Raw genomic sequence first — 25,000 nt, 5'->3', positions numbered from 1 at the left:
CCAATGAATAACACAGTGAGACTTAATTTTGATTTATTTTCGTAATGACAAAACAAGGTTGACCGTAGTTCTTGCCTTCTGGATCTCTTGTGCTTGGACATCAGTAAGTTCTTGAAGACAATGGCGCTCAGCTTCAACATTTACCATATGTAAATGTACATTGCTTTTGGCTCCTTCAGCTACTTGTGCTTTAACCTCCCAGTTCTGTGCATGGCTGCTCATGCTTTGAAACTGCCGAAGAAGTTCTCCATAGTCTAACTCCTAAATTAGGAACAGCAATCATAATAACAATAAATACAAAAAGGATGATATTCAAACTTCAACTTAAAAATAACACAGAAAAATTTTTTTTTTTTATGTTAGCACAGTGTAGCAGGGAGAAAGTGGAGCTCCAAAAAAAAAAAAAAGTGATATTACCAAAAGTATTGGGACAGTAAGTCAGTATGCAAAGTTAATTCACAAGCATTTATTGAATTTATAAGAGGGCACCATTGTCACTAATACTTTGAACCAAATTTTGTTGATATCAGGCACAATGTACCATTCTTCCTTCTAGGTAGGTTACAATTTAGTTGTGGGGTAAGGTCTGTTGACAGGCCTATCAGTGACATTCCAAAGCTACCAAAATAGTTTGACTGGGTTTAATTAAGGGCTTTTGGCTGATCAGTGCAGATTTTTGATGTCATTGTCCTCAAAACAATTGCTGTAGGACTAATTGTTCAGCTGGTAAATGCAGGGCTCATCACCATCATCATGGGTGCTCCGTCATAGTCAAAAAGGACTGATGGGAAACTTTCTGGGGCTTTGCTGGACGTGTGACATCAATCTAACGCAAGCTCGGAAAGTTCTTCCGAGACTTCTGCATGTTGTTTGTTCTGCACGTTGTCAAAGGGATGACATGGTTATTGTCTATTCTTATTTGATGCTAAGGATCCAGGAGTTGTCTTTGTGATGATGACAAGTAAATATCCTGAGGAAAGACATCTCATCAAATGATTACATTTGCTGCCTCGCCATGCGCTTCTTGCAAGCCAACCTTTGCCTGGTCTAGACTTTGTAGGGCATGTGTATACCTGCACAGAAGGATTAGGGAATTTTGTAAGCATGCTGAAAAATGTGAATAATGTGATCTGTCATTGTCCTGCAGTTTTTCTACCAGATGAGCATGATGAAGTTGTTGTCATTAACATGATAGTGACGCCAAATGAGCCACCAGTTAAACCCAAAATAAGATAAAAAAGAAAAGAAAAAAAGATTGTGGTGGGATGCTTGAAATCAAGATGACAATTGCAACACATTTTCCTTTTCAAATGACTTTCATGATATGACTTTCATGTTTGCAATATGACACATCAAATTGGAATGATAATTTGCTTGAATTGTCATCGTTGTCTGCCACAAGTGGTGCTCAGCTTCCAAAACTTTTGGCTTTGCCCCTCACTGCCTGTATTTGCTTTACCCTCGAGTTTTACTCTCCTGTGAAGCCCCAGGCTCAGCTCCCATTGCTCACCCCATCAGTGCTGATTCACTACACCTCATGCCGACACTGCACTTCAAACGTAAAACATTCCATAAAACCAATAAAATCGCTCTCCATTTTCAACAACAACAAAAAAACATTACCAAGATAGACACAAAATTCATTTCATGATAAAAATGGCAGGTGATAAATATCACTTTGTAGTTTGCAGTGCTGGACGACACCTTTGTGGTGAGCATTTCCTCTGCACGTGACACCTCCTTGATATAATCCTGCACCTGCCTCCGAAAGTTTTCCCTCTCACGTTGAGCATTGTCGAGCTCCTGATTGACTGCCTGGGGATTCAGAAGTCACACGGGACCGGAGTTGAAAGATTTCATTTTGTAGTGTCATGTGACATGCATTGTGAAGGATTGTTTCAATGCAATTTCATTTTTTTCTGTGGTGCAAGTTTAGCTTTATTACAACCAGTTATATCTACATCCAAAAAGTATCACTTGATTGATCAATTTCCTCTACTCAGCTAACTACACATATGTTATATAATAGAAGACATGACATTCTATCTTTAGAAAGACATCAAGGCAAGACGTAATCCGTTTATATTAATAGAAAAAGGTGGTAAAATGAGTAATCAAACACAAGCTTTACTAATCACCTATGCCACCTAAGGTGGGTGAAGGGTATATTTTCACCCCTGTCTGTTTGTTTGTTGGTGAACAAAATATCTTAAAAAGTTGTGGATGAAATTTGGTGGACAGGTTCGGTGTGTGACAAGGAAGAAATTATTCGATTATGGTGAAGATCCAGATCTGGATCAGGATCCGAGTATTTTTTAGGCGATTCTTCACCATTGAGTGACAGACTAAAACGACATACAACACAATATCTCAAAAACTTAGACTGATTCGGGCGAAACTTGGTGGACAGTTTGGGTGTATGACAAGGAAGAATCAATTCGATATTGGTGAAGATACAAATCCGGATCCGTATACGAGAATTTGTTGATTTGTAAAGTGATTCTTCACCATTGAGAGATAGGGCAAAAAACAAGAAATAGCATATCTCAAAAATGGATTTAAGTGGTTCTATGGGGGGTTTGATCCCCCAAAACAGGTATTTGCTCTCTTCTCTGAAATTTCAAACACGATTCTAACGGACCTTGACCACAAACTTCATCAACTGTGATGTACCAAAGTTTGATCATGGCAAAAAAATCAGGGGTTTGCCCCCAAAATAGGTACAGTCGGACCCTGACATTCGTGGGGGATACGTTTCTGGTAAATGTCGCGAATGTCGGAACTGCAAATGTGGAGGAGGAGGCAGGTGAGGATGCAGGTGAGGAGGCTGGTGAGGCCGCTGGTGAGGACACTGATGAGGTCGCCGGTGAGATTATTGAGTTGTGCACTGAGGAAGGCAGGAGAGGCAGGATAGGGTGCTTAGTTTTGAGGTGGAGGGACCAGAGTTGAAGAAATGCATGATGGAGAACTATCGGTCAGATTGCCATATGTTTCTGTGCAGCTCTTTGTAGGGGAGCAGCACGTCATCTAACCCCCTCTTAAATTCGAGGTAATGCTCCATGACCTTGTCGGCAATCACCCACATGTCCTGCAAGCACCTCACTCAGGAACTTGACCGTGAGGTTGGACCTTGGCACCTCTCCCTCCTCATCACTGCCCGCCTCCTCCACCTCGGAAACCTTGGTAATGGCCTCCAACTCCTCCTCAGTGAGCTTGGCACCATGTGAGGTGATACGATCCTCCAACTCCTCCGGATGCATGTCGTCAAATCCTTCTCCTCCCACCTGCCGTGCCAACCCGCCAATTTCATGCCTCTCCTCTGTGTTGTCTGGAAATCCTGTGAAGTTTTTCACTGCCTGTGGTCACAGGTTGTGCCAGCACGCCTTGATGGTGGAGGCTCTCACCCCATCCAGTGACCCCTTGAAAGCGCCGATGCAGTGGGCAATGTTGAACTCTTTCCAACACTGCCCGAAGGTGCGCCCTGGTACATCGCATAAAAAACGTGTCAAAATGTGCGGCGGGTGTAATACATTTTAAATGTGGAGATTACACCTTGGTCAAGTAGCTGGATTAGGGAGGTGGTGTTGGGCGGCAGGAAGATCACCTTGACGTTCAGGTGAATAGGTGTGTGTAACCATGTCATAGGTGGCTCCATTATGACGTCATAATTCGACAAGTACAAAACTTCATCCGATCAAGATGAAAAGTATTGAGAATAATTTAGGGATAAATTGGTGGAGATAAAAAAAAAAGATGACGTCATCGGTCAAGTGGTTCGGCCGCCATATTAGTTTCAACACAAAAGTCTTAAAAACCACTAAAACACGTACTGGTGAGGGTCAGCAATCTCTGATTGCTCTTTCTTGTTTGTTTTGCCCTTGTGAGCACGCAGGTTCAGGGAACGGTACAACATCATGGGTTTCATCAAACAGTCCTTTTTGCATTTGCGCAGAGGAGAAAAGATGCCCGGTCCTTGGCCTGGATCCAGTTTGACCCCCCGTAGACCCCAATTTTATTTTAATGCCATGAACAAACTTGAGTTGCAACATACCAAATATAATTTGTGCCAAGTTTGGTCACAATTCCATCAGCGGTTTCAGAGAATTTGCAAGTATCTACGGATTGACAAACGGATGACGCACTGTCGCATAAGCTCCCCGGAACTACGTTCCAGGTGAGCTAAAAAGCCGGGAAAATGATGTTGCCTCATTATTGTTTTCAAATGTTATGCCTTTTATGTGCCATAATATACAGAAATCCAACCTACAGTCTCACTCTTAACAGACACATGGCTTGTAAGGCAAAACTAGACAGTTTTTCCGACTTTTGTGAAACCAGACAAGAGTGACCTTTGATATGCTGTGTTGTTGTCCCCCGTCGCACAGCGGAGCGAAAGGGGGACTATGGTTTTCCCCTCCGTCTGTGTGTCCGTCCGTCCGTCCTTCCTTCCGTCCGTCCGTCCGTGCGTGCGTGTGTGCGGGCATGCGTGCCTGCATGCGTAAGCAAAGGACCGCATTCGAATTTGGTGTGTGGGTGCAACCCCAAGATGGCCGCCGCCATGTATGTCTGATGCCATGTATGTCTGAATCTTGTGAGCTGAATATCTTGAAAAATAAGCGAAGTACCAACTTCTAATCTGGTGTGTGGGTGTATCTAGGCATAAGGAAGAACGCTTTTGAAAATTGGGTCGCCCCGTCAAAATCCAAGATGGCCGCCGCCATGTATGTCTGAACCTTGTGAGATGAATATCTTGAAAAATAAGCGAAGTACTAACTTCTAATTTGGTGTGTGGGTGTATCTCGGCATAAGGAAGAACGCTATTGAAAATTGGGTCGCCACGTCAAAATCCAAGATGGCCGCCACCATATATACAGTCATGTGAAAAAGTAAATACACCCCATGTAAAGTTTTGACTTTTTCAACATATTTCAACATACAGCTATTTGATCTTCATTTCACCAATATTGATAGATAAAGGTGATATAATATAACAAATATCATGAAACATTTACATTTTGTAGTCCATTGTATAATTTAAACAAACATAAATGCAAATTTCGCATGTGGAAAAAGTAAGTACACCTTTTTTTTTTCTTTTTTTTTGTTTTGTTTTGTTTTGTTTTGTTTTGTATACTGAATCGACGCTCGTGAAAGAGCTAACATTTACTTCACAAACAAATCAACCAGACAAACAAAACACATAAAAAGCGGGAGCAGAAAACAAGATGGGGAGAGAAGGTGAAGCACACAAACACAACATTTGAGAGCAGGGAGATGTGTGGAAGGGAGAGGGCTTGGGGGGAGGAGGCATGGGAAGGGGGGGGGGGGGGGGTGGAGGGAGAAGTATAAAACACAAGGACACCAATGACTTCCAGGACAGAAGTTGGTATTTCAAAAAAGTGGAATTGGGGTGAAATTAGCGGGGGTAGAAAAGATCAAGGTTTTGGATGGGGGAAGATAAGAGATGGTGGTGAACAGCTGTTTTAAAGACCTGGAGGGTGGAGTGGGATTGAAGAGAGTGAGGGAGTTTGTTCCAGAGGCGGGAGAAAAGGGGAATGAAGGAGTGAAGGTGAGCAGAGAGTCTTGATTTTGGCAGTTTGACCATAAGAGGGTTGCAGGCAGATCTTGTGCGACCTGTAGGAATATTTGCGGGACAGAGCCCAGAGAGAGCTGGGGGGGGCAAGGCCAGAGAGGAGTCGGTAGAAGATGGAAAGACCACCAACCTGCCTGCGGTGAGTGAGTGAGAGGCCCTTGGAGTTAGCTTCATTGCGGGAGATTCCAATGATTCTGAATGCTTTGGTTTCAACAGCGTGAAGACGAGCTAGGTGTGAGGCAGGAGCACCAGCCCAGAGGGGAGAGCAGTATTCCATTGAGCTGCGGATGAAAGCCTTGTATGTGGCGAGGAGCTCAGGTGTACCAAGGAAGGACTTCGCACGACGGAGGATGCCCAGTCGGCGACTGGCTTTGGAGGCCAGATTTGAAATGTGGTTTTCCCAGGAAAGATCATGGCAGATAGTGAGACCCAAAAGCTTGAGTGACAGAACTTCTTGGAGAGGATTATTCAGAAAGTGGATGGGAGGGTTGTCCAGTCGGTCTTTTCGGAGAGACATCGTAAGAGTGTGAGATTTGTCAGGATTGAAAGACATGTTCCACTTGTTTGCCCAGTCTGTGATTTTGTCCAGGTCTGCAGAGAGTGAGGAGGCAGCAGACTGCCGATCTGAGGGATGAAGAATGGAGCGACAGAGAGTAGAGTCATCAGCAAAGAGATACAGAGGATTTTCAAGAGAGTCAGAGAGATCATTGATGAAGACCAGAAAAAGCACAGGGCCTAGAACACTGCCTTGTGGAACTCCAGCCTGAACAGGAAGAGGAGATGAGAGAAACCCATTCAGGGCCACCCTTGGCTCTAATAGGTGGTATTACCCCCTTTGGCAGAAACAACCTCAAGTAGGCGTTTCTTATAGCTGTCTACCAGTCTCTGACATCGACTGGGAGAAATTTTTTCCCACTCCTGCATGCAGAATTCTTTCAGCTGTGCGATGTTTGAGGGGTTTCTTGCATGCACAGCTCGTTTCAAATCCCCCACAACATCTCGATGGGATTTAGATCCGGGCTTTGACTTGGCCATTCCAGAAGCCTCCATTTCTTTATTTTCAGCCATTCCTTGGTGGATTTACTGGTATGTTTAGGGTCATTGTCATGTTGCAAGGTCCACCTTCGGTTGAGCTTCAACTTTCCGACAGATGGCCTCACATTATCCTCAAGCACCCTCTGGTACAATGAAGAATTCACAGTGGATTCTATGATGGTGAGCTGCCAAGGCCCTGATGCAGCAAAGCTGCCCCAAACCATAATATTTCCACCATCATGCTTTACAGTTGGTATCAGGTTCTTGTGGTCAAATGCTGTCTTTGGTTTTTGCCAAACATGTCTTCTGGTACTGTGGCCAAATAGCTCTACCTTTGACTCATCTGTCCAGAGCACATTGTTTCAGAAGTGCTGGACATTGCCTCGGTGTTCATTGGCAAACTTTAGTCTTGCCCTGATGTTCTTTCTGGACAGCAAAGGTTTCCTCCTGGCACACCTCCCATGTAGATCAAATTTGTGCAGCCTCTTTCTTATGGTAGACTCGTGCACTTTGACATCAACAGTGGCAAGAGCTACCTGTAGGTTCCGTGATGACATTCTGGGGTTCTTAGAGACTTCTTTCAGCATCTTGCGGTCTGCTCTCGGGCTGAACTTGCTGGGGCGGCCTGGCCTGAACAAGTTGGCAGTTGTTTGGAGTCTTCTCCACTTGTAGATGATCTTCTGGACAGTCGAATGATTGATTTGAAATTGTTTGGAGATCCTTTTAAATCCCTTCCCAGACTTGTAGACATCTATAATTCTTTCTGGAGGCCTCAGAGAGCTGTTTTGATCTAGGCATGGTGATGTCGCACACTTCAACAACAAAGAGCAAACCAAAATAAATGTCTGAGTTTTAAATAAGACAGGTTCCTCCAAGATCCTCTCCAACGATGTTCTAATCATTTGCACCTGAGCTGGTGCACCTGATTCTAATTTTAGGTTTTTGAAGTAGTGATAAATGTAGGGGTGTACTTACTTTTTCCACATGCGAAATTTGCATTTATGTTTATTTAAATTATACAATGGACTACAAAATGTAAATGTTTCATAATATTTGTTATATTATGTCACCTTTATCTATCAATATTGTTGAAATGAAGATCAAATAGCTGTATGTTGAAATATGTTGAAAAAGTCAAAACTTTACATGGGGTGTACTTACTTTTTCACGTGACTGTATGTCTGAACCTTGTGAGCGAAATATCTCAAAAAATAAGCGAAGTACCAACTTCTAATCTGGTGTGTGGTTGTATCTAGGCACAAGGAAGAACGCTGTTTAAAATTGGGTCGCCACGTCAAAATCCAAGATGGCCGCCGCCATGTATGTCTGAACCTTGTGAGATGAATATCTTGAAAAATAAGCGAAGTATACCAACTTCTAATTTGGTGTGTGGGTGTATCTCGGCATAAGGAAGAACGCTGTTGAAAATTGGGTCGCCACGTCAAAATCCAAGATGGCCGCCGCCATGTATGTCTGAACCTTGTGAGCGAAATATCATATCATAGCATGTTTTCTGCATCTTCCACTTTGTCAACTCACATCACTTCCCCGACGGGGGACCGAGGCGTAACGCTTGTTTTAACCTGGTTTTCCCTTGTCATGGCAAGCAGGTCCTCTTGCATCCTGTTGTTTTCTTGCCTTGTTGCCTCAATAACACTCCCACAATTTATCATCTCTGCATTTAGCGAGTCCAGTTGTCTGCGGAGGCGTCCTTTCTCATGCTCCTGCCCAGTTGCTGCATCTGTCAGCTGGCTAAGAAACAAAGGTCAAAGATAATCAGATAAGCAGAGCAAATATATTTTCCACAGAACTATTAAATAAACTACTGGTCATAAACAAAACATGCCTCAAGCCACTTGATGTTATTGCAATCACATATTTAGTATTTCAAAATTATTAATAATGATGAAAACAACATCTTGTCTGCTTAAGTGAATTTTAACTTCTGAAATTTGCTTTTTCCCACGACCAAGAAATGAAGAATCAGTTTCAACCTGAACAGCTCCAGAGGGTAAATGGCCATTTTTACATTGGTCCAGAATTAATAAAAATGGACACACACACACACACACACACACACACACACACACACACACACACACACACACACACACACACACACACACACACACACACACACACACACACACACAGTTACGTGTTCCTCCCCGACCTCCTGGTCTCGGTATACCTCCGAACCCCGGGGAGGAGCCACGGCAGAAAAATATATGCGATTCCGTGTCGAAATCAATATGGAAACCACACCAAGAGTTATCCACAACCAAAGAATATATTAAAGTGTACACAGGAATCACGATACAACAATGCTAGCAATCAACCATACAATCAATATCTTAAGATGGTACCATCTTCTCTAGTAACCTAACTCAAACTCACGGCACTCCCAGGGAATGGAACAGTGCACTCCTCAATGTCTCTATAACACAATGGTGCTCCCGGCGAAGAGGCGATGAGGCGAGTCAGGAGGTGTAGGCAAGGCGGGGACCGTCACGTGGTCCCAACCAACAGCAAATTAGCGGTGGAAAGAGGAATCCCAAAGACGCGATCCAAACGTGCACATTCACCGTTCAACCGGCGAACCGCACCGTATTCTTCAAACGCCGCTGTCGCGCACACACATCCTCGGCAAACCACCGGAGGGCGAGACCAGCGGACGCGGCAAAACCTTGTTCCGCGAACGACGCGCGAGGTTCCCAAAATGGCGGACGGCTCTTACTCGAGCCGCAGCCTCCAGGCGAGGATTCTCCGGAATCTCACGCCTGTACCTGACTTCGCAAGCTTTTTCACTACTCCAGCGATAACACCAATCGCACGAGATTCCTTTCAAGGACTCAAAGTTCACTCGCGATGTACGCTCGACCACGCTAGGTATAGAGCTTCTACAAACGCGTCTTTCCACTTGTTCCTCTTCCCCTCTTCTTCTTCCTCTCTCCCTCGTCGTCTTCCGGCTTCCTGTCTCTTTTTCATGAGCGCTTTTAACCTTTTAACCACAATAACCATTTCCCTTAGACAACAATAACCATAATACTTAGAACCAACAATAATAATAATAACAACAATAATAATTAGTGCCGAATCTGTAACACTTCCCCCCCCTCAAGAAAGAAAGTTTGAACACAGCGAAAACTTTCTTTGCAGGCAAATTCTTGAAAACAACAAAAGTAAACTCACAACCCAAATCATCAATTCCTGTGGGCAACAACAATCAATATTTCCCAAAAAATAAAGCAACAAAATTTCAAACAACGCACAGAGGTTTCCAAAGTTAATTCACTCTGGACAAAGCGTCAGCAACGACATTGTCCCTGCCCTTTACATGTTCAATTTCCCAGTTAGACTCCTGCAAAGCCAAACTCCATCTCATCACCCTCTGATTTTTTTTACTTTTAATTTCTTTTGAATGAAGGTTAAGGGGTCGTGATCAAAATCCAAAGTCAAACAAATCTACAGCACTGTTTCCCGGGAGGCCGAGCTGAAAGCCAGGTTCCATGGTGGTTGGGTGGTGAGGCCTGGAAGTATTCACGACATGGACGCCTCCAGGAACGTGGAGTTCACGGTTAATCCGTGTAGGAATCTTGGCTCGGCTGCTCCGCAGCATTCAATGCTTCACACTCTTCCTAACTTCCATAATAATCACGGTTGGAGCTCTTGTCGCTGTAGTCACGTGAATAGTGGTCTCCTTCTCGGCCACTACCCTGATAATCGTCCCTTTGGGAGCTGCCATAACTTTGGGAGCCTCCATAGTAATCTCGACTGCGACCACCACCAAAACTACTACTTCCACCCCGGGAGCGACAGCCACCCCTGAAACTACCTCCGCATTTTCCTCCTCTGTGGCCCCTTCGACGCCCATGGCCTGCCTTCTCTACTGTTATGGTCCGACCATCCAAATCCTTGCCCTTCAAATCCTTTTCTGCATCTTTGGCATCCTTTGTGTTTTCAAACGTGACAAAGCCAAACCCTCTTGACTTTTGCGTCTCCCTGTCCTTTATCAGCCGCACTTCCAAGAGCGGACCATATTTGCCAAAGACAGAGTCCAGAACATCTTCCCTTGTTTTGAAGTTCAGTCCACCTACAAAGAGCTTGCCAACATTGCCTCAATCCCTGACTTGTGTGTGCTGACACTTAGTTTTTGGGTACCTGACAAGACGTGCCTGTGCAAAGCGTGACGTCAGTACCTTCCTCTTCTCTTCAGAGCGCTTCCTACCCATAGCACGAGTTGCGCACAGGATGGAAAGATACCCGGAATCTCCGGCTCTAACTGTGCAGTGTTATTTTCCATACTAGGCTTTTCAACAAACATCGGGTTACCAGAAACTTGACCACCGGCCAAATCATTCCCGATAACAAAAGATATTCCCTCCACAGGTAGAGTGGCTTGTAACCCTACGGTGACCGGTCCTGACACCAAATCAGACTTTAAATGGATGACATGAAGTGGAGCTTTAACACAGCCACCAACCCCCTGTAAAAGAACACTAACACCAGTTGCCGTCTTCTCTGACAATGGCAAAATGCCTTCCAGCATTAAAGATTGATGTGCTCCTGTGTCACTCAATACCCTAACAGGTCTCTGGTTATTCAAGTCTCCATCCAGTGACACAAACCCCTCTGAAATAAAAGGTTTGTAACCCTCTTGAGCAAGGTCATTCTGTGATGCCATAACTTTGGCATGGGAACCTTCACAAGGCACTGTCCTCCAAGGACGATTTCTCGCATTTGCCAATGCATTCGGAGTTGTACTAATCTGACTCCGCTCCTGATTTTTCCTTTCCAGGGCATAACATTGGGACATCAAGTGTCCAGGTTTCTTGCAAAAAGCGCAAGTAGGCCCGGAGGAAAAACTCGTGGTCTGCCTGGAGCCCCCCGGAAGATAAGTCTGTCTTGGAACTGTAGACTTCTGATCCCTAAGAGTCGCGGTATCAGATCTGTCCTCATTGTCATCTCTAGGCCGTCCCCATGAATCTTCGTTCTCTGCACCGGATGTACCATAACTCCCCTGGCGAACCCTAGGCGGGAAGTCAGGTTTGTGGAACCCCATCCTGTGTGTCAAGGCATAGTCATCTGCCACGGTTGCTGCCTCATCTTTTCCTCCAGATGTACTTTAATGTCCGCGTGGACACATTGTTTGAATTCCTCCACCAAGATCAATTGTCGCAACAGGTTGAAGTCTTTCCCAATCCCCTTCGAATCACACCACCGATCAAACATGGTTTCCTTCATTCTGGCAAACTCCACATGTGTCTCACTCTCCCTCTTCCTGGCATTCCGGAATTTTTGCCGGTAAGCTTCAGGGACCAATTCATAGGCTTTGAGAATGGTTTTCTTCACTATCTCATAATCTGCACATTGGTCAATCGGTAAAGCCGAATAGACATCTTGAGCTTTACCCACCAAAACACTTTGCACTAATATAGTCCAGGACCCCACAGGCCATTTTAGCATTTGAGCCACTTTCTCAAAGTGTAAAAAAAACTTGGCTACCTCCTTTTCATTGAAGGGTGGAACCAGCCTCACATGCCTACCAACATCCCAGGTGTTCTGACTAGTTGTCGAACCAGCCGGCATGGATGCTACCTCTCCATGTTCTCCCATTAATTCCAACTCCTTGAGTTTAAATTCCCTCTGATAATCCATGTCCCGTTCCTTTAACTCCCTTTCAGCTCTCCTTTCCTCTGCTCTTTCCCCTGCTCTTCTTTCTTCTTCAGCTCTCCATTCCTCTGCTCTTCTCTCCTCTGCTTTCCTTTCCTCTGCTTTTACCCTTTCCTGGCTCTGCAGTTGCATCTCCATTTTCCGGAGCTCCACATTTTCTTTTTCCTCGGGTAACCAATCCAAGGCTACCTCTGTCCATGTTCCTTGTCCCACCAGAGACTCTACCACCAATGTCTGCATCTCTGCTTTCTTCATATTAACTCGGACCTCCAAGTTAAAATGTCTGGCCAATGTCAAGAGTTCCGATTTTTTTAACGCGTGGAACTGTGCCTCATTAGGGGACGCCGCAAACTGTTCTGCGTCAAACACCATGGTGATTATCAGTTCGCACCTGTTAAGCTTCACACAAAAATTTCCAAATTTAAAAAAAACTTTGGGAATGTTAGAAAAAAAAATCCAAATTTGGGAATTTTGGGAATGTTAGGGAATTCTATCCCAGACGAATGTTATTAGGGAATTTAATCCCGGACGAGGATCCAAATTTCGAGCCCGCGAGACAATTGGATGAGCCCCCAATTTCTGTTACGTGCTCCTCCCCGACCCCCTGGTCACGGTGTACCTCTGAGCCCCGAGAGGAGTCACGGCAGAAAAATGTGTTATTCTGTATGTCAAAGATCAAGGGAGAAGCCACCCCAATTGTTACTCACAAACAAATATTGTATTAAGATCACACAAGAATAACAGTACAACAATAATAGTATTCAGAAGTACAATCAATATGTCCTATGATGGTACCATCAGTTTTGTAATATTTAACTCACTGTGCTCCAAGTGAGTGAAACACGAACATTCCCCAATGTCTCTTATTCCCGGCTTCGAGACGAAATTGATTCGCTCCAGCGATCGCCAGAACGAGGTCCAATTGAGGCCAGAATCCCGTGCGGATGGGAAATACAGTCACACAGCTGAAGCTGCACAAAGGCGCCCTCAAGGCGCCTGGGAAATCCAAAGGCGCCCTACAGGTGACTGAGAGATCACACCCTCGGGTATGGACGAATTAACCTTCAAAAAGCCACATCTCACACACGCCCCAGATCGACGTCTGAATGTGGTGGAGATGGTCGAAAAGAGACGAAACCGCGAGCGAAGCACAAGTCCTGCGCGAGTCAAAATGGCCGACGACCCGGTCTCGTGGCGCACGGCACGGCGATGATTCTCTCCTGAATCGATCGCAAAACCTGACACGCAGGTTGACTGGTCACAGCGATGACAACTTTGTCGTAGGAATCCCTTTCCCGGAAACCCGAAAGTTCGCTAGTTACTCTGGCTCGCCAACGTTCGCTTCAGAACCTGGAGCAACTTGGCTTTCTTGTCCGACTAATTCGCTCCGCCCTTTTTCTCCCTTTTCTTCCGCTTAGTTGTCCGGTTCCCGATCCGGTTTCCTGTTTCTTTTAACATTAACTTTTTTACCTTTTGAAACCAGTTCATGAACAATAAACCTTTTGAACACAATAATAGTACATGGAATCAGAAATATTTACAGTGGATGCAAACCACCACAACGGAAGTGACGAATCCGTAACAATACCTAGGGGAGGGGTAGGTGCAGACTGGAAGTTTGGGATGATTAAACCTCACCACCACGTAATTCAAAACACCTCACCACCAAGTAATTCAAAACACCTCACAGCCATAAAAACACGTAATAAAACACCTCACCACCACAAAATTAAAAACACCTCACCACCACGAAATTGAAAACACCTCACAGCCATAAAACACGTAATAAAAACACCTCACCACCACGAAATTAAAAACACCTCACAGCCATAAAACACGTAATAAAAACACCTCACAGCCACGAAATTAAAAACACCTCACCACCACGTCATTTGAAAACACCTCACCACCACGTAATTCAAAACACCTCATCACCAGCTAATTCAAAACACCTCACCACCACATAATTCAAAACACCTCACCACCACGTATTTATAAATACCTCACCACCACGTAATTCAAAACACCTCACCACCACATAATTCAAAACACCTCACCACCAAGTAATTCAAAACACCCCACCAACATGTGATTTAAAAACACCTCACCACCACGTCATTTAAAAACACCTCACCACCACATAATTCAAAATACCTCGCCACCACATGATTCAAAACCACCATAATGTTATTAAAAACACTTCACAACCACGGAAACAAAAGTTTGAGGGAGTCGTTAAGTGACGTTTGAGGGAGTCGTTAAGTGACGTTTGAGGGAGTCGTTAGTCTTTCAAGTAGGTGATGTGTAGATATATAGATAAATGACAGTTGCCGTTTTGTCATTGTTTAAACCAATCATAATTAAAACAATTATTTTGCACAAATGTATTTGTAATATACGTGAGATCACATTTTATAAACAATTGAAGTTGAAAAAAAAAAATTCCCGAAAAAATTCCAAAAAAACAAAATAAATTGGAAAGGTTTTCAAAAAAAATACCCTTAGGACATACCGACGGGAGAGATATGTGCATACCAGAAGTTTGGTACGATTTCACAAAAGTTTGAGAAAGTAGTTCAGTGACAAGACAAGACAACACAACACAACACAGACACTGCACAGATATATATATATATATATATATATATATATATATATATATATATATATATATATATATATACAGTATATATATATATATATATATATATATATATATATATATATACAGTATGTATATATATATATATATATATATATATATATATACAGTATGTATATATATATATATATATATATATATATATATATATATATATATATATATATATATATATATATATATATATACATATATACATATATATATATATATATATATATATATATATATATATATATGTATATATGTATATATGTATGTATATATGTATATATGTATATATATATGTATATATATATGTATATATATATATATATATATATATATGTATATATATATATGTGTATATATATATATATATATATATATATATATATATATATATATATATATATATATATATATATATATATATATATATATATATATATATATATATATATATATATATATATATATATATATATATATATATATATACTGTATATATATATATATATATATGTAGGGAGCTGTAATGCCCCTCCCCCTTTGTATATCCTTGCTGCTTTACCAATTACCAAGTATAACCAATTATATGTTTTGTCTTGACTTACTACTGTACTCTTTTATGATACTGAGTTCTTTCTTGTGCATTGAGGATGTGTAATATCCTAATAAGGAGTTCTCTGCCTGTGTGCTCTTGCCTGCGTGGGCACAATCTCTAGTTCCCCTTCCCAGGCCTTGGAGGCAACTGTTATCTCTCTTTGCCTTTCTCCTGACTTTGCCATTATCTTGCAAGTCGACAGTTTTATGAGTGTCCACTCCCTTTGTACTTTCCCAAGCTAGCTTTCTATACAGAAAGTTGTAAACATGTTGCCACATAATGCTGACCATCTCCTTATCAGAGCTAACCCATGACTGGCCTTGGATGAACTTCCTTTAATTAACTGAACAACAGGATGGGACTATGGTGGGGGAACCAATGAGCCCATTCTGTCTCTGTGTCTTGTGAGCTAACTCCACCCCTGATTCTCCTTATATAAAGCAATGTTAATTGAATTATTTCAGAGCATCTTGTTGTACTGTTGGTCATTCCTTGTGAGTTTCAATACAACTTTTGCTGTCCTCAAGCTTGTGTACTCGAGTTCCAATAAATATATCCGTTGCTCCTTTCTTCTGAGTCCCAAGTCCTAAGTCCCAATCCGACAAGTGGTGGCAGCGGTGGGATACAGTCTGTGCAGTCCGGGACGCGGTCCCAGGCAAGTGAGTGGTGAGAGACCAGCTGGCAATTGATCCGGGTCAGGTGAGCTGTGGTTTTCTTTTGTTTTTCCTTTTTAGCCTGGGGGTCAGTCCAAATTATAACCCACTCTCTCTTGCTCGGTTGCCGTTTGTTCCGTTCCCTGCTCATACCTGTTCCACGAACCTAAATTTAATTACGGACCGCTTGGGTCCTGGAGCAACTGATTGTTTATGGACTCGTCAGGGTAACGTTACGTAAGGGAAAGGGCCCCACGTTGGGCGCCTGAGGTTAAGGGGTAAATAGATCTCTGGGTTGTGAGGGTAAGGCAGGGCGGCGTCCCGATCCGAGGACACCGAGAGACGTCGGGATTTTAAGTAAGATCAGAAGTATTATAAGGGCGTGGGACGCCAGGAGAGTACAGTAAGGTTAGGTTAGACACTGTGTAGGCGGACGAGCCTCTCAGGAGAGTTAGGTAGTGCAGTTGTACCGCGAGGCGGACGATCCTCACGGGTACAAGGAGAGTTAGGTAGTGTAGCTGTGCCGCGAGGCGGGAGATCCTCACGAGTACAAGGCTACGTCGGTAAACTAAAGTTTCCAAGGATGGGTAACAGTATGGGTAATAAGACAGTAAAGGCAGGTGAACCGCTTAGAAATACCCCGGCATTTTTTATGTTTCGGAGGCATGGCTATGATGCTGTGAGACCAGGGAAGTCATGGGTTGCGCTGACGAAGGATTTAGGAGAACCATGGCCCGAAGGAGGGTCTTTTGCGCTGGAAAAATTGGACGTGTTGTATGAGACATTAGACAAGTTTGAACAGACCACGAAACACTTTCCGCCTGACTATTGGAAAGTCTTTGGCTGGTGGAAGGAAGAAGCGATGAAACGACACGCAAAGTCGAAACAGGCCAGCTTGGCTGGTGAGGTAACAAAACTTAAGGGTCTGAGGAAACAGGCAAATAAGGCACAGGATGAAGCGCTTAAGGAAATAGAAAAGCAGGCCAACGCGCGACTGATGCCGCTCGTTGAAAACCCAGACCCCGCGAGAGGGGAGGTAGCGACCAATCTACCCTCCCCAGCCCCAGACCTAAACCCTGTCCCGGGGTTTCAGGCACCACCTATCCTTTCTGCGCCCCCGCCACCACCTCCCTATAACCCCGCTACCATCGCGCCCCAGATACCCCAGAACCACCCGAGCCAGGGAAGACCGTTTGCACAACTCGGGGCTAATGGAATAGATGACGGGACCGACATCGCAGGGTTCCCGCCACCGATAGGACCGGATGGGTTATACCCCTCACTGGTAGGTTGTAAGGGGAAAAGGACCTCACAAACTACCCCATTGGAATGTCAGGAAATAGAGGGAAGAAAAACATTGTGCCCCGTACAAGTTATCGGAGTTGACGCTCAAGGACAGGGGGTTCGAGAAAGGGTACCATGGAAAGAATCCTCTTTAACTGTAATGCGGGAAAGGATTCAACATTTGCTTATTGAGGATCCACGGCAGATAGTGCCAACCATGTCGAATTGGTTTATAGCTGGCGAGTGCGACTATCGAGACATAACTCATATGGGAGTATCCGTGCTCCCACCCAAGGTGTGGGAAAGGGCTAGACTAAGAGCACACTGGCCGCCGGCCGATCCAAGGGCAGCAGGAGCGGGCCAGATAACACTAGTGCAATGGGATGCACTGAAAGTCCGGCTGCTGGGTGCCATCGAACATGCGCTGTTGCCAGCAGGGGGTCCGGATTGGGGAAAAATCGGGGCCATAAAACAAAAGGCAGGAGAACCAATTGGAGAGTACCGAGAAAGGTTGGAAAAGGCCATTGCGCGCTGGGGAGGACTGGGTCCGATGCAGCTGGTAGGGCTACCTCAACCATTGGTAAATCAATATCTAATCGAGGGGCTTCGACCGGTATTAAAGAAACAGGTACAGACCGTCCTCTTCGGCTGGAAGGGAATGACAACCAACGAATTATGCGACAAACTGGAACAATGCCCGGGCTCCTCCCTAGAGGAGAAAAAGGATATTAAGGAGGAAATATTGCAAATGTTCGTCCAAGAGAAACGGGCTCAATTTAACCAAAATAAAAAAGGGGATCAGAGTCAGAACTACATACACGAACAGTGCCAGAAGTGGGGACCTGTCCGAGGTCCAGAGGAACATAGGAGGAGTTGTTATCCTTTTTTCTATAAGGGCCAATTCCCCAACGGAGAGTGGATCCACAACGAAAATGAAAACTGCGACGGTTGTACTGAGGAAGACTTTGGACTAATTAATATGAACGAGGTAAAACAACAATGGACAATACCACCCCCTCTTCCCCCTCCTCCTCAAAACCCTCAAACTTGGACTGTGCAAGGGCCCCCTCCCCAAAATTGGTATCCACCAAGACCCCTTCTCCAAACCCCCGGACCACCCCCCAATAGTGGGATGCAGAACGGACCAAGGGGGAACTGGGCCCTGCCTCGGGGTCCGCCGCAATGGCAACCAGTAAACCAGTCACATTGGGGGCCGCCAGAACGCAGGCAGGGCGGAAGGGGAGCTGTAGGGGGACGACCTACGCCCTCCGCACCACCGGTTCCACAGGAACCGTGCTTTAACTGCAAGCAACTGGGACACTGGAGAAGTAATTGCCCAAGTGCTGCTCGTAAGGGGTTTTCTCCCCAATACAATAGAGGGGCCTATTGACGGGACGCTGGCGAGTCGCCCAAGGAGTGTCCTCTCTTGACCATGACACCGGCAGAGGAACCAACCATGATGTTGGACGTGGAGGGAAGACCATTAGAATTCCTCGTAGATACGGGTGCGACTCGCAGCACAATTAACAAGGGGCAATTGCCCTCTTTGCGCCCTACGGCCAGGAACGTTCAAATACTGGGTGTTTCGGGTTTACCCCAAGCGCTTCCTATTTCGGAGGAAGTGCGAGTAACATGCGGCCCGCTGGAGGCTAAACATGCTTTCTTGATGACCACTACCGCCCCGACCAATTTGTTGGGACGGGATTTATTGTGCCGCTTGGGCTGTCAAATCTCATGTACCGAGGAGGGAGTTTTCGTAGACGTCGCGGAATCTAAACGCGACTTGGTAATGACGGCATTGTCTCGGCCCGGCCCCACCGTGTATTGGTGGCGCATGGATGAAGGGGCTCTGGCTACCTGGACGCATATCATAGATAATGTGTGTTTGGACAATGCAGTTCTGCGAGATTGGCTACAACTGCAAGAAATTTCGATAAAAACCTTAAAGGATAATCCACCCCATTGCACTGCGTACTATGATGCAACGGGCAAGGACGAGAATTATCGAGAGAAGGTTAAGGAAAAGCTGGGCGAGCGCACGCCTATACACTTGTCACGGATGTGGATCGGCCGCGAGGGAATAGGAATCGAGGCAGTCCTAACCTCGAGTCAGCGTGCGTTGACCCAATATCCCGAAGGAGCGGCCGCCCATGTTACCCTCACTACTGCCAAGGGGTGGCCGCCGGAAAGTGTAGGTTGGATGGTGGGGAGGTTACGAGAAGTCCCCCTACAAGGTTATCGGAGTAAGAAAGGCCGCTGGACTTTGAAACGGCTCCAAAATGGCGAAGGTTTTTCAATTGACTTCAAGACACAACGGAGGGATGGAGTGTTCGAAGCGACAGAGTTGCCTCCTAAGGGCACCTATGCCATGAGGGCAGTGCTGACGGACCCGGGTGAGTCAGATTACCTCCTAGCGGAGGTGCCAGACAATTTATGGCCTAAAAGCGACGGTGAGGTTGGACGGATGAGAGACGCCAAACCTTTAGTGATAGCAGTGCAGCCGGGGATGCGCTTGCCAAATGTAAAACAGTATAAGCTACGATCTGAGGCCGACGTAGGCATAGCACCAGTAATCCAATCCCTAGTGGAACAGAAAATTATCGTGGAAACTAACAGCCCCTGTAATACACCAATTTTGCCAGTGAAAAAGCCGTCGAAGGACAAATGGAGGTTTGTACAGGATTTAAGGGAGGTGAAAAAGGTGATACAGGGCATACACCCACTAGTTCCAAACGGAGAAACCCTCATGATGTCAATTCCGCCGGACGCAACATACTTCACGGTCATCGACCTTTGTTCTGCGTTTTTCTCTGTGCCCATCGCGCCTGAGTCACAATACTTGTTCGCTTTCACCCATAGGGGGCGCCAGTATACTTGGACAGTGCTACCTCAGGGGTTTTCAGATAGCCCCACTCTGTTTTCCCGGGCGCTACACCGCGACCTGGCGGATGTGGAATTAAAGGGAGGGTCAGTGTTGCTGCAATACGTTGACGATTTGTTGATTTGCTCCCCTTCAAAGGAGGCGTGCGAAATGGATTCCTTGGCCCTATTAAAGGCCTTGGCGGCCAAAGGCCACAAAGTAGGCAGACCAAAACTTCAGTTTGTGCGGCAGGTTGTAACCTACTTGGGACACGCCATTTCACACGGAAAACGAGAATTGGATGCTGGACGAGTGACCGCTATTATGGAGCTGCCTCGCCCTTGCTCGCAACGGCAACTGCTGCGCTTCCTAGGTATGACGGGATATTGCCGCACTTGGATACTTGATTTTGCGCTGCTAGCTAAGCCACTATACGAGGCAACCAGATCAACCGCCTCGGACGAATTGGTATGGACACCAGAAATGAGGCGAGGTTTTGACGGGCTAAAACAGGCGCTGGTTACGGCACCGTCATTAGGACTCCCGGATTATGCGAAACCATTTACCCTTTACACTCACGCCGTGGGAGGTTTCGCCCAGTCAGTTTTGACACAGACCCATGGGGATAAGGAGCGGCCGGTAGCCTACTTTAGTAAAAAGTTAGACCCGGTCGAACAAGGGTTTCCGGTGTGCTTGCAAGCCGTGGCAGCGGCCAGGTACGCAGTAGAAAGAACAGCGGACATCGTTATGGGACACCCAGTAACGCTACGGGTACCACATTGCGTCACTTCGCTGTTGTTACAGCGAAGCACACAGCATTTGTCTAACACTAGATTAATGCAATACGAATCCGCACTGATCACTGCAGCCAACATCACGATCGAACGTTGCACGACGCTCAACCCTGCCTCACTGATGCCCACCCCAGAGGAGGGCGAACCTCATGTGTGCACCGACGTTGTGCAGCTAGTCTCCACGGTGCGATCGGATTTAAAGGACAATCCCTTAGAATATCCCGACTGTACATATTATGTCGATGGATCAGCTAGGCGCGCATGGGACGGGTCTCTGTTGTCCGGGTACGCCGTGTGCTCGGATAGCGAAACGGTAGAAAGCGGGCGTCTTCCACCTACATTTTCCGCACAGCAGGCGGAGCTGTGCGCCTTGACCAGAGCGTGCAGCTTGGCGGAAGGCCTCGCCGTCAACATTTACACAGATTCGGCCTACGCTCACGGCGTAGTCCACGATAAAGGAGCCATCTGGAAGATGAGAGGTTTTCTCACATCTGCCGGTTCAGTGATAAAGAATGGCGCGTTGGTAGAAGGGCTCCTCCGAAGCATTTTACTTCCCCGCGCTATCGCGGTAATTAAGTGTCGTGGCCACCAAAGGGCGGACACTGACGTTGCCCGGGGCAATGCAAGGGCGGACGAGGCGGCAGGAAAGGCCGCCAACCAACAGATAGAACGCAACATGCCGATGGTAACACGAGCACAGAAGACAGCCGCACAGATCGTTGACATACCGACTGCGGGACCACCCGCCACACCAACTAAAGACGATATCATAAATTTGCAGAACGCTGCACCAACGGCCGAACACGAGGTCTGGCTCAAACGAGGAGCGATACGCCCTGGGCCAGGGGAAATGTGGACCCTTGATGAAAAACCTATAGCACCCCAGGCTTTACTGCCTTGGCTGGCACGCATGGCTCATCAGAATGGTCATGTGTGCCAGAGGGGGGTGATGGGACAGATAGACTACACTTGGGCAGCGCCAGGACTGTCACGGATTGTATCCGAAGTGTGCCGATCGTGTGTGGTCTGCCAGCAACACAATAGAGGGGCGCCACCGAGACACGCACATGATGGGGGACGGCCCCCGCCTAGTGGGCCGTTCGCAACTATTGAGTTCGATTTTACAGAATTGGAACCAAGCATGTCGTTTCGCTATGTGTTGGTAATCGTAGATACGTTCACCAAATGGGTCGAAGCATACCCATGCGTCAAATCCGATGCTCCGACAGTAGTGAAACGCCTCGTGCGGGATTTTATGTGCAGATTTGGCATTCCCCAGATAATTTCGTCAGATCAAGGGGGCCATTTCACGGCGCAGGTGGTTAAGGGCATCCTGAAGGCGTTGGGCGTTAAACAATCCTTCCATTGCGTCTACCACCCACAGTCCTCAGGACTTGTGGAACGAACGAACAAGACTTTAAAGAATAAACTAGCGAAACTTTGCGCAGACACAGGCTTGAGGTGGCCAGAGGCTCTTCCGCTTGCATTGATGAGCATTCGTTCCACCCCGGGTCGCACTACGGGCCTTTCCCCCCACGAAATATTAATGGGACGACCTATGAGCTTGCCCGTTTCAGCACCAACAGACATGTCCACCCTTGCTTTGCCAGTAATGGATGACTTGCTTTTGAGATTTTGCATAGGCTTGTCGAATGTGGCACGCAGCATCCATGCTCGAGTACGAGAGGTGCTGCCTGAACCAATAGGCCACGCCATCCACAACTTCCAGGCCGGCGACTGGGTGCTCGTAAAGCACTTCACCCGCAAGGCTGCTTTGGAGCCACGGTGGAAGGGACCATTCCAGGTGCTACTAGTCACACCGACGGCAGTCTTCTGCGAGGGTAAACCTTCGTGGATCCACGCCACCCATTGTAAGTTGTCCATTCCCGCACCACAAGTCACACAAGACCCCGCACCCCTCACTGCTGAAGACACCGCACCTCACACTGCCGAAGACAATGCATCGCCTAGGGCACCACAGTCTCCTAAGGGCGGCGATGACGGTCATGATGATGGGAATTCTGGGTAGCTGCCTCAAACCCCCTGCCGGAGATAGGCTCTTGAACTTTGAGCTACTGAGAAAGGACCTCCCCAAGTACCCAGGACCCGACAACTATTCAACATTTCCCCTCTATCCCGTCAAGTATATAACGGCTAACTGGGGAGACAAAATAGCGGTGAATTGCTGCAACCTGGAAACGAGCTTTAAGTGGTTATCTGTAAGATGGGCGGAAGCTATAGTGGTACACAATAACACACCGCAGGCACGCATGACAAGCACACGCCTAGTCCTGACTAAGGTTAGGAAAGTGGAAAATGGAACATATGGGGACATAAGCGGCCGACATGCCCGAGGATATGGATGGGGCAAGGGCGTTGAGAATACTACCCTCATGTTGCATTATGCCCCCATTGGTCCGGATACAACAATGATACTTGAATGTGGAATATGGCCCCCTCGCACGACAATCCCAAATGGAACTGCATCTTACCTTCGACCTAGTTGCGCCTCTTACGTCATTAAGACCCCGCCTGCCCAGAAAGTAAGAAAGAAGCCAGAGGAGAACACATACTGGAAGGTCGCACGGCATATGGCCACATTACAAAATAGGACACGGTGTTGGATGTGTATGCACCTTCCCCGCACCAGCACAACAGGAATACCAATGGTAGCGTTACCCCTATCACTCAATGATTTGTGCTCAAAGCCACTAGACACCAAATGCCTTAGTACAACCCTGACAAGCCAAGGTTCTGACGGAACCGCGTGTAAACGAGTTTTCCAGTACTCGCCCCCCATCCAGTCCCGACACTTTGAGGAACGTCCGGCGCCGGTTTGGGTTAAACCGGCTAGGGGGGCCCTCTGCTTAGAAGGAAAGGGCCAAATAACGGTAGGCAAATCTGAGTGTAGAGCTACCCTCCTCGCGGACCCTAGGGAAGGGAAGCACATGCTGTTAGTAAATGTTACGAGTTCGCCCTTACATAATCTCACACACCTCCAGTTGGCATGGGAAGGGGTAAACGGAACAAACACTATCGCAGACCGTCGCACTTGCATGACCACTCATTTAGTGGCTCCACACGGAACCATGTTTGTATGCGGGAACAAAGCTTACCCGTATTTACCTGATAATTGGGGAGGACGTTGCTATTTAGGATCAGTTTTCCCAGAAATGGAAATGCGACAACACTTGCATAATACCCCCGCACTCATAAGGACACAACGAAGCACCTATTGGAACGACGACGGCACCACCACCTTACATGGCGCTGATTGGGAGAAGGCCGTTAGTTTCTTTTTCCCATGGGCTGGGACGGTCATGAGCAGTTACCGCATTGACAAAATTGCGTTAATCTTAGAAACTGTGGCCAACGCCACCGCTACAGCACACGACGAAATGTTGGACACAGTTGTCCATCTGCGTACAATGGTTATGCAAAATAGGGTTGCATTAGATATGCTATTGGCAGAACGAGGAGGGGTATGTGGGATAATTGAGGGTAAATGTTGCACTTTTATTCCTGACCCCTCACAGGGCGTCAGTGCTGCTATTATAACGTTAAGGGAAAGCGCTCACTCATTGACAAGGGATCGACTGGATCGGGAAGCCTCCCACCAGTGGCTTACCGACTGGTTCAAAGGGTGGACAGGCACGATTGTAAAGTGGGTACTGACAGCCTTGGCAATAGTCCTTGGAATCGTGGTTTGTTGTGTAATAATCAAGGCTTTAGTCCTTGCGTGTGTGAGGAAGTTTTCCACAGGATGGACACTGAAGACGACAACAGAAAAGGCCATGGTGATGCTTGAAAAGCTGACCGCGGGTCCAGATGACACACTGGCCATCGACGTGACTGCAGAC

At 46.3% G+C, this 25,000-nt stretch overlaps 1 protein-coding gene across 4 annotated transcripts in view; it reads right to left on the bottom strand.

The window, feature by feature from the left end:
- Window positions 1–25,000, bottom strand: part of TSGA10 (testis specific 10) — a 272,162-nt gene that overhangs the window by 40,997 nt on the left and 206,165 nt on the right. For 3 of the 4 annotated variants that reach the window (XM_078776738.1, XM_078776741.1, XM_078776740.1), the window contains exons 16-18: window positions 8,212–8,380; window positions 1,705–1,815; window positions 76–261 (exon numbers count right to left, since the gene is read on the bottom strand). In XM_078776738.1, the coding sequence (XP_078632864.1) occupies window positions 76–261; window positions 1,705–1,815; window positions 8,212–8,380 (466 nt within the window). The remainder of the gene's footprint in view (window positions 1–75; window positions 262–1,704; window positions 1,816–8,211; window positions 8,381–25,000) is intronic. The other variant, XM_078776742.1, reaches the window with a different exon arrangement.

This window comes from Myxine glutinosa, chromosome 4 (assembly GCF_964187855.1).
Source record: "Myxine glutinosa chromosome 4, kmMyxGlut1.1, whole genome shotgun sequence".
NCBI lineage: Eukaryota > Metazoa > Chordata > Myxini > Myxiniformes > Myxinidae > Myxine > Myxine glutinosa.
The sequence above is the reverse complement of the archived record's forward strand: the minus strand, read 5'-3'. Positions and strand labels throughout refer to the sequence as shown.